The sequence below is a fragment of the Chenopodium album genome, chromosome 8 (genome assembly GCF_948465745.1).
Source record: "Chenopodium album chromosome 8, dcCheAlbu1.1, whole genome shotgun sequence".
NCBI classification, from domain to species: domain Eukaryota; kingdom Viridiplantae; phylum Streptophyta; class Magnoliopsida; order Caryophyllales; family Amaranthaceae; genus Chenopodium; species Chenopodium album.
Window position 1 is genome coordinate 18,549,359 of NC_137841.1, and position 16,873 is coordinate 18,566,231.

At 32.4% G+C, this 16,873-nt stretch overlaps 1 protein-coding gene across 1 annotated transcript; it reads right to left on the reverse strand.

Moving 5' to 3' along the window:
* Positions 1-1,248: 1,248 nt before the first annotated feature.
* LOC145642780 (uncharacterized) lies at positions 1,249-16,377 on the reverse strand. The gene is made up of 6 exons (XM_081693954.1): positions 16,307-16,377; positions 13,152-13,279; positions 2,672-3,264; positions 2,085-2,356; positions 1,726-2,033; positions 1,249-1,568 (listed from the first exon to the last, which is right to left on the reverse strand). The coding sequence occupies exons 1-6, from the start codon at positions 16,375-16,377 to the stop codon at positions 1,249-1,251; spliced, it is 1,692 nt and encodes a 563-aa protein (XP_081550080.1).
* Between the last annotated feature and the right edge of the window lie 496 nt (positions 16,378-16,873).

The window sequence follows — 16,873 nt, forward strand, 5'->3', positions numbered from 1 at the left end:
CATAAGAATTATGATGGGATGATGATGAGGCATAAGAATTAAGAAGTAAACCAAATATTTATTTTATTTATTGTTTAAGTGAAGGTTGGTTATTTTTTTGGCCCTTTTATTTTTTAGTTAACGCTCGATTTTAGCTATGTACAGGTATTAGGTCATTTGAGTACAAGGCTGGAACCCATTGTTGAGGGTTTAATTGGGAAAGCCCTTAGTGGATTTGTGGGTAAGATGACTGGTTTGGGTGCTGATGAATTTCTGGCAAATGGCAGCCCTCACTGTGAAAATGTTGGGAGTACCGGACCAAGGGAACAAGTTAATCCTACCAAAAAGTTTGATGCTAATGAATTTCTGGCAAACGAAAGACCTCACTGTGAAAATGCTAGGAGTACCGGACCAAGGAAGAAGTTAATCCTACCAAAAAGCTTGCTGCTGATTATTCTCCTGATAATATGAATAACTCTATGATAGTGTTAGTTTTAATACTATGGAACCATGGAGTCTCATGGTAAATGTGGTTCCATACTATTTTTAGAAATATGTCAAGTATTTTGGAACAAGAATAGAAATTGTGCCAAGTATTTTGGGACAAAGGGAGTAATACACGATATTATCTACAATTTTGTAAATAAGGACATTACATAAATCAAACAATTCATATGATATAAAATATTATCAGTAAATGAAAGATTTCATAAAGTAAATGTCTAATAGGTAAAAGTAAATAAACTGAATTTTAATTCAGTAGTACAAATACTTAGAGTAAATGTAAAAATATTTCAATGATAAAAAAAAAAATAAAAAAAATTTTGTTCAGTATATCTTGATCTTGATCTTCCAAAACATCTTAAAATTTCCATGTATTATAAAAACTGCACAAAAATAAACATTAGAAAATTAGTGACAAATTAAAGTAAATAAATTACAAGTTAAAGTAAATGACAAAAGTACAAAGGTAAAATAACAAAAAAAAGTACCAAGTATAATAATACCTACCCAAAAATAAAAAGTAAATCAAGTTAAATGTTAAAATAAATAAATAACATATTAAAGTAAATATAATATATTTAAAAGTAAAATACCTAAAAAAACTACTTGTTTGGACAATTTCTACTATCCTGTGAAACACCAGATTACCCACAAGCTCCTTTTTGGATTTTTCTTCAAAAGCTATTTCTTTTGCACTCTTTAAACACTTTGAACTTTTGGCAGAATCTTTATTAAGACACTGATTTGGAGGCAAGATGTTTACATCTACTTCATTTGACCTAAAACCTGAATATCAACATCTTTCACCTCTTTTGAGTTAGTTGCATTTTCAAGATTATTCTTTGTCAGCATCTGCTCCTCAAATGACGACAATGTCCTAATAAGCTCAGATAAATCATCCTCGGATTGGTCAGATAAACTAACACAACTGAAAATCTTGGACCACACATCACTCATCAATTGCTTCTTCTTATCATACTTAGAAGCATCATCCAAAACAACATTTATGGTTGAAGTTTTCTTCAGAACGTCTTTTCTCCAACGATTCAAGATATAGAAATCAGGAATTTCACGTATATACTTGCCTTTCATAACAAAAAGAATATGTCTACATAAGATGCCTTGACTCTCAAACATTTTACAGGTACAACTTGACTCATATGTAGCCAAGTCAAAATTTACATCAAAATTTTCCTTTTCTCATGATCAACAATTATAGAAAACTCCACACCATCTCCATACAGAGAACTACAACTTTCAACACCACATGAGAAACAGGCTGCTGGCATTCTTTTTGAAAATCATAAAAGATGGAACGAGTATAAACAACAACAACATGATTTTCCAAGTGTAAATGAGTAAGCAATTGAGGCTCAGATTTATTTAGCCTGTTCAACTCATCTTGTCCAGGCCTTTGAGCATCAAGAGCAGTTTCATAACGAACAAAGAATTCAACACAGGTCACATGGGGGTTTGTAAAATTACAAAAGAAACTGTTTTCGCCTTTAGAGATAGAAGTAGAACGCAGTAACCCACACATAAATAAGTCCCTAAAATATGCAGGAATCTAAGGATGTTTAATCTTGAACATGTATGCAAACCAATCATGATTGACAAGGTCAAATTCCTCCATAACATTGTTCAAGCCATCAACAAATACACGGGGATCAATTTCTCTATCCCAAACTACCGCACTTAGCTTTTTCAAGAAGTCAGTTTCATTACAAAACTGAGTTCCGGCCTTTTCAGGTACTTTCCTCATTATGTGCCACATACATAACCTGTGTTTAGTCTTGGTAAAAACATTTTGTATGGCAATACCCATTGCAGGGTCTTGATCGGTGATCATACAAGAGGGTTCTCTTCCCATACACTTCAAAAAAGTTTGAAATAGCTACACAAAATATTCTATATCTTCTTTAGATAATAAAGCAACACAAAATGTAACACATCTCTTATGATTATCAACTCCAGTAAAAGGACAGAAAACCAATGAATATTTATTTGTATCATAGGTAAAATCAAAAGATAGATAGTCCCCAAACAATTGATAATCTCTTCTACGTACTAATAGCATCAGCCTAAAAAACACAAGTCAAGTGCCTGCTTTTATCAACACAGTAATCAAAATAATAACCCCCTTTACTAGTTTTTGCTTTTTGTTCAAGGTTTTGAACAAACATTGCACCATCAGCATTATTGCACCATCAGCATTAGAGATATACACTTTTATGTCCCTAGAAAAATTTTTGAAATCATTTTTAATGCCCCTAACATTTTCAAACCCACCACAAAGTTCTTTCATGATCCTATTAGACATAACAACCCCTATATTTAACTTTGAATTGTCAAAAATAAACTTCTTACGAGCAAAATTTAAACCAACTTCATATTTGGTAACCTGCCTAGCAATAGGTGTAGAAAAAGGGTGAGAATGAGGCTCATAAAAAGAGTAAATAATATACTGGCCACCATTTACAAACCTAAATTTAATCTTAGCAGGACATCCAACTCTATTCACAGTCTTTTTCCTTAAACATGCACATTCAACTTGTTTACCAGCTTTCTTGTTATTTGTCACATACCTTACTTTGCTACATAATAAATATTTAATTACGGTAACTCCTTTATTGTTAGAATCATCCTTATTCTTTTGTACTTTAGTAGTACTAGAACGGACTTTAAATCCACACTCATTGCATATTTGTAATAAAAGGCAATTTCCTTCCAATAAAGGGTTTGTTTTCCAAAGAATAACTTGGCATATATACTTTTTATCACCTGTAGAATTATACATAAGGAGTTTATCGCAAAGACTTGTATTAAAAAGATTGTTTCTCGCAATTTTGCTTATAATAAATGTATTCCTGTTTATTTCGTGTTCTTTATTATTCCAAATGCAATTACCTAAATAATATTCTTACCTGAAAATGCCTTCTTTTTTACCGTGCCACGACAATTTTTGCCACATCATGGCAATTTTGCCATGACACGACAATTTCTAGGTTTAATTTCCCCGCGACGTTTCATTTCTAAGGTTCTAGACCTCTCCCCTCTCATTTCCACTATAAATACGAGGCAAATTTCTCAGTTTCAAGGACCCAAATCATTCTCTCTTTCCCTCTTATGTTCTAGCTTAAATACTTGCCTACCTTATTCTTTCATCATATATTCCCTAAGCACTCCCCAGAGTCCATACACCACCCGAAATTCTATACTTAAACTAAGGCGTGAAAGGTAAAACTGACTGAGGTTTGGACTAAATTAGCTATACTTTTTGTTAATTGTACTTCAATTTGATTCATATATTTATTGAAGTTACTAACAATTTATTTATTGAAGTTACCAACAATTTATTCATGATGTAGTGATTTAAAGAAGCGCGGAATGTGAGGTTTTTTTTTTATTCAATTTATTACTTTAATTTCTATTTTTATTGCTAGTATCATTATTAGGGTTATTAAGCTTTGATTTTGACTAACAATATTATGGTTAAGTTGCTTCCAATGTTAATGATGATTTTATTATTGTATATATTGATCACTATATTGCATGTTTAAAGAGAATATGTAATCGATATCAGATCACGACTAATAAGATAATTTGGACAATTGGTTTAGATTCCTTTTTAATCTTGTTGCTTAATCAAGTGATCATCACAATATTTAGAATTATATGTTGCATTAATATTCAACCAATTTAGACTAATCTAGTTTGGAGCAAATTGAATAATCTTTGTTTGTAAGCCTTTGAGATCTCAGGAAATACTTTTCACAATAAGAATCGAGTAGAGGCCAATACGGCGAATGTGACTCCATGACGTAGCAATTTATAGCATTACTATTTATTTATTGAAGTTATATTCATGATGTAGTGATTTACAGAAGCGCAGAACGTGAGTAATTTATTCACTTAATTACTCTAATTTTTATTTTAATTACTAGTATCATAATTAGTGTTATTACGCTTTGATTTGACTAACAATATTATTGTAACGCCCCGTATTTTTGAAATGTATTTTCTAATTAATTAATTAATTAGTATTTTCTAAATAATGTATTTTAGTAATTTATTTTACTATTTGAATTTGGATCTAAAATGATAGTTGAATTGTAGCGTCAAAAGTATTTTAAAAATCAATTATTATTGGATTTTGGATAAGATTTATTATCCATTTATTTTATTTTAAAAACTTGATTATTTATATATATATTTCAGATATTTTAATTAAGAAAAATTATATTTTCCTTTTTAAAAAGGGCCGAACATCCTATTTAATTAGCTAGTAATTTCGAATTTTCTAAATGTAGAAAATCTGATTTTTCTTGCTTAATTAATTATTTTCTAAAAAATATATTATTTACACAATCATTTTTATTCCTTAAAAACTTGCAAAATATTTTTCTAAATATCTAAATGGAGGTCCAAAAATATGAGCTTAGGAAAGCTCAAATTTTCGGCCACCATATTATATTTTGAGCAAAATTATTTTGGTAATTTTGCATTTTAATTATATCCCTTAAATCAATTATTTTCCTTACTTTTATTTCTCCATCCCCTATATATTTGATCATCTTATTTTCCTACCTTATATCTTCCTTGATTATTCCCCAAGTAATCTCTTTTGCCATATATTTTTCATGACAACACACTTTCCTCTTATTCTTAATCACTTTAATATTAAAACTTTCCATATTTCTTTATTCTCTTCTTCAAGAAATTCCTTAATTTTTTTTTTACCATAATTCTTCCTAAATTCTCCTTCCATAATTCTTTCATTCATGAGCCTATAAATACCTTCTCATATTCTTCATACTAAAACCCAATTTTCTTCTTCTCTCTTATTCTTGTTTTCCCTAAACCTTTTCATACTTTTCTTTCTACTCTTTTCATACATAATCAGCCTGTACACATTAGAAGCCAATTTTTGGGCACTTCTGGTTGGTTTTTGGGATTTTAATGTTTCACAAAAGATGGTTCCTCACGAAACATCCTTGAGGTTAGGCTCAAGATCATGAATCACCTAATTCAGAGTTATATCGAAAAAGTTATGGCCTCTACAAGTTTTGCCTATTCTTCCCAACGAAAATTCAATTCTCTTTAATCCTCTTCTTTCATCTTCTTCATGGTTAGTTTTCTAAAATGCAAATACCTATTTCAAAGCTATAATTTTATATTAAAGTATTAATTTTTAAAAGAGTTTTATAGTCCATGCACATTAGATTTGAGTTTATGCTGTGATAACCTTATGGTTATGATATTTACAAGGTGTATTCGTGATTGAACTTTGAAAGTGCGAAGTGTTGATTGATAGTCGGAATAAAGGTACCTTTAGGTGGCTAGATACCTTTGAAAGTGATTGGTTTGAATAAAATGCATTTTAAGATTTTATTGGTGATTGAATTAAATTGATTTGAATTATGATTTATGAAATAAATTATGTTTGGCGGTATTGCTTTTAATATATTTTTTTAATAAATGTATTTTTGAAGGATTGACTTTCATATCATGTTTCAAATGGTTTGAATTACTTATCATGTTTAAATAAAAGAGTTGAATTGAAAAGTTTGTTGAATTAAATAAAAGATTTTTCAAAGGTAGAGTTATTGATTTTAAAAAGTTATTTATATGAGATTTAATTCTCATGTATTTATATATTAAAAGGGTTGATTTTAAAAGAATGTTTAATTGAATATAAAGGAGTTTTGAGTTATTCTATTATAAAGTTTGATTTTATTCAAAGAATTTCATGAGAATCATTGAATTATTTATTAAAGCTTTACAAGCATGATTATATTAATCCCACTATGCAAATTTGGTTGATAAGACTATGGACTTTGTATGATCTTGTCTTTTCTCAAGGATAACCTTCTATATAAGGACATATACTTGGGGGTGTGCACACTTGGGCGAGGAATTGGTTTTAAATGAGTAATTGGTTTTAAAAGAGTAGTTGATTTTATTAATTATTCTATTGAAATATTGGATTATTGGTATTGGTTTCAAATCATGAATTTTGGATTCATTATTGGAATTGGTTTTAATAACATGTTTGCAAATAAAATTGAGTTTACATTATCTTGCACTAATCGTACTTAGCATATTTTGCTAATCCGTATTTCCTTTTTGTTTTGGTTTGCCCTGTTTACCGTAATGGTAAGCAGTGTTGAATATATTCAGGTGGAGTCATGAATGAGCATATGGGAGTCTCGGGATTTGCTTCACCTAGTTTAGGAATGTTGGTCTCATCTTTATTTTGAATACTCATATCAATGTTACTATTTTTATAAGTATTAATAAAAGAAAGTTGAGTTTTCCGCAGCAAGTTATGTTATTGAGTTAAGTATTTGAGTAGCCTTGCGTAATCTTGCGACGATAACACTCCTAAGTCTATCTCTACGGTATAATTATACTTATTATACTAGTATTTCCGTAGAGGAAGATTTGGGGGTGTTACAATTATGGTTAAGTTGCTTCCAATGTTAATGATGATTTTATTATTGTATATATTGATCACCATATTGCATGTTTAAAGAGAATGTATATGTATTTGAAAATCACGACTAATAAGATAATTTGAAAAATCGGCTTAGATTCCTTTTTAATCTTTTTGCTTAATCAAGTGATCATCATGATATTTAGAATTATATGTTGCATTAATATTCATCTAATTTAGACTATTCTAGTTTGGAGCAAATTGAATCTTTGTTTCTATGCCTTTGAGATCGCAGGAAATATTTTTCACAATAAGAATCGAGTTTAGAAGCAACTCAGGGTTATTATTATGATTTGTTTTAACTAACGTTATTATGGTTATTCCAATGTTGATGTTTATTTTATTATATTTATGATCACCATATTGCATGTTAAAGGGAATATGTAATTGAAATCACGACTAATAAGATGATTTGGACAACCGGTTTAGGATCGATCCTTTTTAATCTTGTTATTTAATCGAAGTGATCACAATATTTTAGAATTATTTGTCGCATTAATATTCAACCAATTTAGCCTAATATTAGTTTGGAGCAAATTGAATATTTGTTTGCATGCCTTTGAGATCGCAGGAAATACTTTTCTCTATGAGAATCGAGTAGAGGCCAATATGGGCCAATGTGACTCCCTGACTCAGTTCGTATCATCATTTCCAATCTTCTGATCCTTTCGTGGTTTTAAACCATATGGAGTTAGTAATCTCATGGATTAAGAATGGGGTGTAACCTTCACGGGTTAATCGTTGTTGCTTATCATTGTCCCTTAATCGTGGTTGCCTTAAATTGATCCGTGAACGGTTTAGAAGCTCCTAAAACTTGTTGGCGACTCCCTACTTCGCCTTATCCCTAATTTTATATGTATCCTAATTTCTAAGAGTGCCAAGCATATGCACAACATGCTTATGTAGGCGCATTTTGAACGACGCCCACATGTTCGTTTTGGGAAGAAGGGGTATAAAAGTTGGATTATTCTTGAATAATCCAAGGTTGGTTTATATATTTTGGGAGAATTAGACAAAGGTTTGATTATTTGAAGTAATTTTTCCTTATTTTAATGGGTCTTTTGTTTTTCAAAATAATGCTTACTCAAAATTTGGTCTTAAACCTTCTATGTGGTATATTGAGAAGATTTGATATACTAGTAATTTTATTTATTTTTTGGAATTTTAATCAATGTAAGAATTATTTTTCTTGGGGAAAGGTTCACCTCGGCTATTTAAGCCTCTTACTATTCTAATGCCTTTTATCTTGCATTTATCTATCTTACTTCTTCTTATAATATTCTGTTTCTCCCTCGTTCTATCTCTGTCTTCTCCTTCCAGTGTTTTATAGAATAAGTTTAATGTTGGATACTGTAGACACCAACACTAGTAGAAAAAAGCGAAAATTCACCGTTTCAAAACCCCCCTAACGCACCGATTTTGAACCGTTGAGTATTTGAGGGATGCCAATTCATCCAACAAATGCCACCGGTTCAAAATCGGTGGAAAAAAAAATTGTTTTTGGCACCGGTTAACCAGTGTCATTAATTATTTATGCACCGGTTAACCGGTGCCAAAAATATTCCCGGTGTTTTTTTTGGTATTATTAATTATTGGCACCGGTTAACCGGTGCCATTTCATGTAAATTTTTTTTCCTTGTTTTCCTGCAATAATATTAAAAAAAACCTGCTTTTCCTGCAATAATAACCTATTTTTCTTGCCATTATAATTGATTTTAACAAAAATAATTATAATTATAATTATAATTATTACTATAATTATAATTATAATTATTACTATAATTATAATTATTATTATAATTATAATTATAATAGTTACTATAATTATCATTAATAATTATCAATAATAATATTATATTAATAAGAATAAGAATATGAATAATTTCTAAATTGAAATACAAACAACAATACATATATAGATAAAAATATTCCCAAATGCATTACAATAAAATAAAAAGTGTCAAATATATATACAAACAATACTAATTAATTAATGAATAATGTAGTTAAAAAGTTAACAAAACATAAATTCAAATATAAGTGACATTTACAAGTTAAAGGTGATAAAGGACGTCAACATGTCTTGAACTTCATTAAGTTCCTTGCCTGTCAACGGACTATCCTTTTGTACCTCGCAAAACTTGAAATACATAAAAAAATTATGTTAGAATTAATTAATTAGGTTAAACATTATGTATTTTCTATTTCTTTCTCATAACATGTCAATATTAGCTAGTTTAGGTGTCTAAGGCTTGAAATCACAACAAAATAGCATTTACTAAGTTTTAAGACGCATTTTAACAAAAAATGGCCCAAATATGGCCTATATGACTTCTATTTAGCCCATTTTCTACCTTTCTTATCAAATGAATTGAACTATTTATTTCTCATAACATGTTAATATTACCTAGTTTTAGGTGTCTAAGGCTTGAAATCACATCAAAAGAGCATTTTACTAAGTTTAAAGATGCATTTTATCAAAAATGGCCCAAATATGGCCTATATGACTTCTATTTAGCCTATTTTCCACATTTCTTATCAAATGATCTATTTCTTTCTCATAACATGTAAATATTAGCTAGTTTTAGGTTTCAAAGGCTTGAAATAACATCAAAAGAGCATTTTACTAAGTTTTAAGATGCATTTTCACAAAAATGGCCCAAATATAGCCTATATGACTTCTATTTAGCCCATTTTCTACATTTCTTAACAAATGATCTATTTCTTTCTCATAACATGTTAATATCACCTATTTTTAGGTGTCTTAGGCTTGAAATCATATCAAAAGATCTTTTTACTAAGTTTTACTACGCATTTTAACAAAAAATGGCCCAAATATGGCCTATATGACTTCTATTTAGCCCGTTTTCTACCTTTCTTATCAAATGAACTATTTCTTTCTCATAACATGTAAATAGGTGTCTCAGGCTTTAAATCACATCAAAAAAGCATTTTACTAAGTTTAAAGATGCATTTTATAAAAAATGGCCCAAATATGGCCTATATGACTTCTATTTAGCCCATTTTCTACATTTCTTATCAAATGATCAATTTCTTTCTCATAAAATTTAAATATTAGCTAGGTTTAGGTTTCTAAGGCTTTAAATAATATCAAAAGAGCATTTTACTAAGTTTTAAGACGCATTTTATCAAAAATGGCCCAAATATGGCCTATATGACTTCTATTTAGCCCATTTTCTACATTTATGATCAAACTAACTATTTCTTTCTCATAACATGTCAATATTACCTAGTTTTAAGTGTCTAAGGATTGAAATCACATTAAAATAGCATTTTACTAAATTTGAAGATGCATTTTATCAAAAATGGCCCAAATATGGCCTACATGACTTCTATTTAGCTCATTTTCTATATTTCTTATCAAATGAATTTTTTCTCATAACATGTCAATGTTACCTAGTTTTAGGTGTCTAAGGCTTGAAATCACATCAAAAGAGCATTTTACTAAGTTTTAAGATGCATTTTTATTAAAAAAACCCAAATATGGCCTATATGACTTCTATTTAGCCCATTTTTTTTTTTTACATTTCTTATCAAATGATCTATTTCCTTCTCATAACATGTCAATATTAGCTAGTTTTAGGCGTCTAAGGCTTGAAATCACATCAAAAGAGCATTTGACTAAAAATAGCCCAAATATGGCCTACATAACTTCTATTTAGCCCATTTTCTACATTTCTTATCAAATGAACTACTTCTTTCTCATAACATGTCAATATTATCTATTCATAAGTGTCTAAGGATTGAAATCAGGGGCAGCTTACAAGGTCACAGTAGCCCAGGCAGGTGCTGCCGAGGCCGTGGCAGCCTAGTTAGCTGCTGCGTGCCGAGGCCGCAGCAGCCTAGGGCTGCTGCTCCCGAGGCTGCCGCAGCCTAGGGTAGCTGCTGCTGAGGCTGTTGCAGCCTCAGCATTGGAGATGGGGGCTCGGGAGTCGTGATTGAGTGTTATTTTTGGGTTTATTTTTAAGAGAACAAGTTAGAGAGTGCAGATTGGTTATTTGGCAAAAAAAAAAAACCTCGTTGATTAACCTTACCCACGCACGTGGCCAATCCACAAAGCTACCTTGAGCTTGCCAAAGCTTAGTTATCCTAACCTCCTCTATGGGAACCGGCATTGGGATGTCTTCGAACCCCGTAATCACCGAATTGATCCCAACCGAGTAATGTTGTGGCCTGACCGTATCACAGGTCGTCTCTTGTGCACTACCATATGCCACCAAATGCAATTCTGCTCTATTTGATAGCCCCAAACCTGGAAGTGCACACCAGTTGTCTTCCTACACTTGTAAAAAAAGAAGTTAGAAAAAGTTCTTTTCCTAAACAATTGATAATATAACGAAATTCATTACGTTAGAACCTAACAAATCACCTGTAAATGTGGAAATTCATGCGGTGTTGGATTATCAAGCTCCCTCGAGTCCGCATGTGTAGGATTAGCAACCTGTAATAGTTCATAAATAATGCCACCTTAGATCTCACGTAACTTAATATTTTAAAACTTGTAATAGATTTGAAACTACCTCATATAACACAAATTCTCAATGTATCTCATCTCCTTCACGTCTCTCATCTTCTCCTTGTCCTTGTGGATGACTACATGAGTCGACCGGTGTAGTCAAGGGGAACGACAAGCTTGGTAAGTTCATCTGCTTCGCCCAAGCATTGAATTCACCTACTATCTCGTTGCGTACTTGTTCCTTAATTGATGCCACCTTGGCATCCAAGTCATCCGGTGAGTTAACACTTGCTTGAGATCGACCTAATTTTGTGTATTCTTGACTAATCACCTTTTCCCATCCTAGAAATGACCCTCCCGAACCTACTACTCGTCCTGGATGGTAGGGATTTCCCAAAGCCAAGGTGAAAGAGTCTTTCTCTACACTTGGGACCAACTTGCCCTTTACAAGTTCTTCAGTGTACTCAAGTTGTAGCAAAAGGAAAAAGGATGTCAATAATATAGTTAATGTTTTGTATAGTGATAATTTTGCAAAAGCTTCTTAAAGTTCAACAGTTCATAGGTAACTTACAAGTTTATCTGCCATATTTTTGGTTTTCGGACCCTTAATGACCCATTTTCGGTTTCCTTATCAACCGTATGGAGAGAACAAATGAAATCGCCAGTACGACTCACCAAAGTAGTGATCGTGGAACTAGAGGGTTCTTTCGATGACCCTAGAAGCAAAGTGGGGTATACACCCTCTTCGATCCTTGTTCCTCTCCATTCACCAAATGTCTTAGCCCCCATACGATGGGTGTACTGCCTCTGCAATGCATTTTTTATATTTTGCTCTCAGAGTTCCTACATAAATACAAATGTTAGTATCATTACTTTAAAAAGAGTCAATATATTATTCAATTGGCATCAGATTTACCCAAACTTACAATTACTTTCGCTTGACTTTTTTTGAATAACGAAAGATTCCCATTAATATTTTGACACACTCTGCAATTTTTTCAACGAGAGAAGGTCATCCTCAATGACTTCGTCATTTCCACCTTCATTATCCTTTCCCTTGCAAGATTTCTTCTACTTTGGTTTCTTCTTCTTATAGATCCATCAATTAGTTAAGGTGGTCTTGAAGCCTTTGAATCTTTCCGCTACAAATGATTCAAACACCCTTCTCTTGTAGGCATCATTAGGAATATTAAACAGCTTCTGCAAGCACAAATAAAAGCGATTATTAGTTTCTATTTACAAGCAACCGTAAGATGAATGTATTTATAATTGTGTAAATGTGCCAACAAAACACTTACTCTTGTATCATCCCAAAAGGTTTGAATCAAGCCTGGAGGTACTTGCCGCCATTTAAGTGTAATGGGGATTTTGCGTGCACACATGCCAACTTGGTTAACATATTGTCGACACCATTTGCCCGTAGGTTGGCCTCTATTGTCATACTCCAAGACCATGGGACCGGTAGGTTTCTTAAAACTTGACGTCGGACCCCTACTCTTTCTCTTAGTTGGTGCCTTTACCCCCCTCCACCACCTGTGTTCTTTTGACCCTATCCTTGGCTTTGAGTTTCAAAAGTCGGGTTCTCACCTACAATCTCACAAACTGTATTTTCAATAGGAGACGCACGTTCAGCTGAAATTTCAAATTCTTCAAGCCTACACTCAAACTCATCTTGAGCCTGATCCTCTAGCTCACCCAAATCAACCTCCTTCTTCACATCATATGGCTCGTCCTCGTCCTCATCCTCATAGCCATTATCATCATCATCCTTCATATCCTCTACACAATAAAGGTCATAATTGTCCCCCATAAGATATAAACACCTATCATAACAAACATAAAACGTTATTAGTTTATAGGAAAGTAGAAGCTCATTTATCCCATTTTCGCCTACTTTTGATAACCTTGTATTTGCATGAAAATGAATACTCTTATGCAATTTCAAACTTCAAACATATTAAACATATGAATATGAGTTGTTAGAATGAGTAAATGTTAGTTTATACACAAAACAAAGGATTTGGGTAAAGTAGAAGCACATTTATGCCACTTATGCTCCTATAACCTTGTATTTTCATGAAAATGAGTACTCTTAGGCAATTTCAATACAAACATGTTAAATATAATGAATATGAGCTGTTAGAATGATTAAATGTTAGTTTATATACAAAACAAAGGATTTGGGTAAAGTAGAAGCTCATTTATGCCATTTTCGCCTACTTATGCTCCTATAAACATGATAAATATACTAAATATATTCTTAAACCATTACTGTAGGGAATATTTCAAGCATCCCACACTTGAGCCCCACTGTGATCATACACTTAAACATGGTGGCGTCCAAAGGGAAGGAAACTAGAGTAAAAGTGTCGCCAACAAGTTTTAGGAACTTGTAAACCGTTCACAGGGTGAAGGTTACACCCCTTCACGATCCATGAGATCGCTAACTCCATAGTGGTCTGGAACAATGACTGGACATTCAGGGATGAAGGTCAAATCCAACCTAAAAGAGATCGAACCTGCCCTAATAATAGGCCTCTACTTTATTCTTCTCGTATTCCTGTGTGCTTTCCGACTAACATGCAATCAATAGATTAATCCTAAACCTGTTTAATCTACGTTGGTTGGATATTAATGCACAAACAAATCTATTATTGGCGATCACTTGAATTATAATCATATTAGCCCTAAAGAAGATTATTAATTATCTTATTAAGCGTGATTGCAAGTACAAATTCCCTTTAAACATGCATAAAAGGTGTGATCAAGCAATAACAATAATATTATCAAGTAACATAATAATCATCATCAAAATAATAATATTCATAATAATACTCACAATAAAGCATAATAACATTAGCAAGATCCTAGGCATGATACTAACAAGATTAATAACAAACCCTAGCATGTCACTAAACATTAAATATCAAATCTTTATCCCTAACATGATACTAACATGATATTAGGAAAGAAATAGGAAGTATCATACATGATATTAGAAATCTTAGTTAATACCCTAAACATGATACTAGGAAACAATAAAAGCATCCTAACATGATATTAGGAATTAAAAAAATAATCTAAGCATGATTTCTGTATCAAAATAATTAAAGTAATTAATTACTTACATGGATGCCTCGTATCTCTTTCTAATAACAAAATTCACGCGTTAGTAACTTCAAGGAAAATAATAAATAATTAAATTAAATAATTGAAATAGAGATTTGGGACCAAACCCTCAGAAATTATAAACCTTTCACGTCTAGGGTGAATGCAACTTCGAACTTGGCTAGGTGTGTCTAGAACTAATGAATGTGGAATTTTGTGAGAGGGAAGGTTTAGGAAAAGAATAGATAGAGAAAAAGCTTCTAGCTTTTAGAGAAAGAGAATAGAGAGAGATGATGGTTGTGAATAATGATTGTGAATGAATGAAAACGGGGAGATACGACCCCTATTTATAGAAAAAATAGTCCGAAAATAAATCAAGTCCTATTCGAAATAAAATACCTCCTGTCGCTAACGACAAGGGTTAGCGCCAGACGACAGGCTTAGTGCCAGGCGACAGCTGTCAGCGCTAGGCGACACTTGTCAACGCCAGGCGACAGACTTGTCGTCTTGTGCTAAGTCAGAAATCAAACGCGCTTTATACGCGGAATCCTCTTCTTAATACGATTAAGCAGCTAATTCCGCGTTGATCAGATTAAAATCATGTTTGTGACAAATCACTTATTTTATTCAAAATAAAACTCTTTAAAATATAATTATTAATCCTCATCTCATTAGAATTTAAAAGAACATTCCAAATTATTTTAGAAATTTAAAATCAATCCTAATAACTTTGGAATAATAAATAATAGGCCTTCCTCTAGATCATTGGGCCACATATAAAATTCATTTCGGGCCAAATTTAATTTAAGCCATAACTTCCTCATTATTCATTGGAATTAGGCTTATAATATATCGTTGGAAAGCTCTTTTCGATCCTAATCCAACTACACTATTATTGGAACTTATCATGGACTAAACTAAATTGGACTGACTATTTTCATAAATAGAGTGTAAGAAGACATACTTTCAAAAACAGAAAGAAAGATATTTTAATAAAAACATCCACTTCACTAGACTTTTCATACTTTCACTTTGCTCAATAATCAAATGACGTGAAAGGTATTTATAGGCGTCGTTTGAAGTGCGCCAACGTTAAAGCATGTTGTGAATATGCTTGGCACTCATAGGAAGTGGGAATTGACATAATACAATTAGGGACAAGGAAAGTAGGGAGCCGCCGGCAAGTTTTTAAGGAACTTGTAAATCGTTCACGGATCATAAAAGGCAACCACGAATAAGGGACAACGAAGGAAACAACGATTAACCCGAGAAGGTTACACCCCATTCATAATCCATGAGATTACTTACTCCATTTGGTTTGGAACCACGAAGGTGGATCGAGGATGATGGTACGAAGTGAGTCATGGAGTCACATTCGCCCGTATTGGACACTAGTGGAAAAAATCTCATTCGTAACAGGCTATTTGTAACGGGCAAAGCTATGCCCGTTACATTAAATATATTCGTAACGGGCAAAATAGTGTCTGTTACGAATACTTAGTTATTCGTAATGGGCAAAATAGTGTCCGTTACGAATACTTAGTTATTCGTAACGGGAAAAATAGTGCCCGTTACAAATACTTATTTAGTTGTAACCGTCATCATTTGCCCGTTACGGATATTATATTACAAGTAACGGGCATATTGAGCCCGATACAACTGCTTGAGCGTGGCCCAAATGATGAGAGGAGCCCATTACTTGGCTTTGGCTTTTTATTAGGGTTTACCTAGCCGTCATTCACCTCTTTTCTCTCATTTCACACTCAGTCACTCTCTCTCCTCTCCTCTCCTTTCCTCCATCAATCTTCCCCATTCAATTGGTGATGAAACAAGGCGAGAAAAATGGCGATATGGGACGAGGAGAGAGAAAAAATGGTGAAATTGGGGGTTTTGATGATTTTTAGATCGGAGGGTTTATTGATTTTGCTCTAAGGCTTCTCCATTCTCCAACTCGCTAGATCTAGCTTTGTCAACCCAGCTTTCCTCTTTGTAAAAGAAATAAAATAAAATCAAATTGAATTTCGTCGGTCCAACCAATTGAAGCGTTCCATTGAAGCACACTTGACGTTCTCCATTGAAGCAGCTTCTGAAGTAAGTTAAAGTTTCTTTTTCTAATCTTATCAATTTCACAATCTAGGGTTTATCTTTGATTTGATTTAATTGTTTAAGGTTCGAATATCTGAATGGTTCAAATTAGTAAGATTATGAAAGATCATAACCAGCGATTATGTTGTTAGAAAACAAAATTATGACCCGAATTTGATAATTGTATCAAATATGCCTTAAATTATGTGATTTTCCGAGCGTAA

Coding starts and splice junctions, on each gene's coding strand:
- LOC145642780 (XM_081693954.1), bottom strand. CDS start 16,377: ATGGGGAAGATTGATGGAGGAAAGGAGAGGAGAGGAGAGAGAGTGACT. Junction 3,265..13,151: donor GAAGAAGGAGGTTGATTTGG/GTGAGCTAGAGG, acceptor ATAATTCTACAG/GTGATAAAAAGTATATATGC. Junction 1,569..1,725: donor GTTGAAAGTTGTAGTTCTCT/GTATGGAGATGG, acceptor TTGTTATGAAAG/GCAAGTATATACGTGAAATT.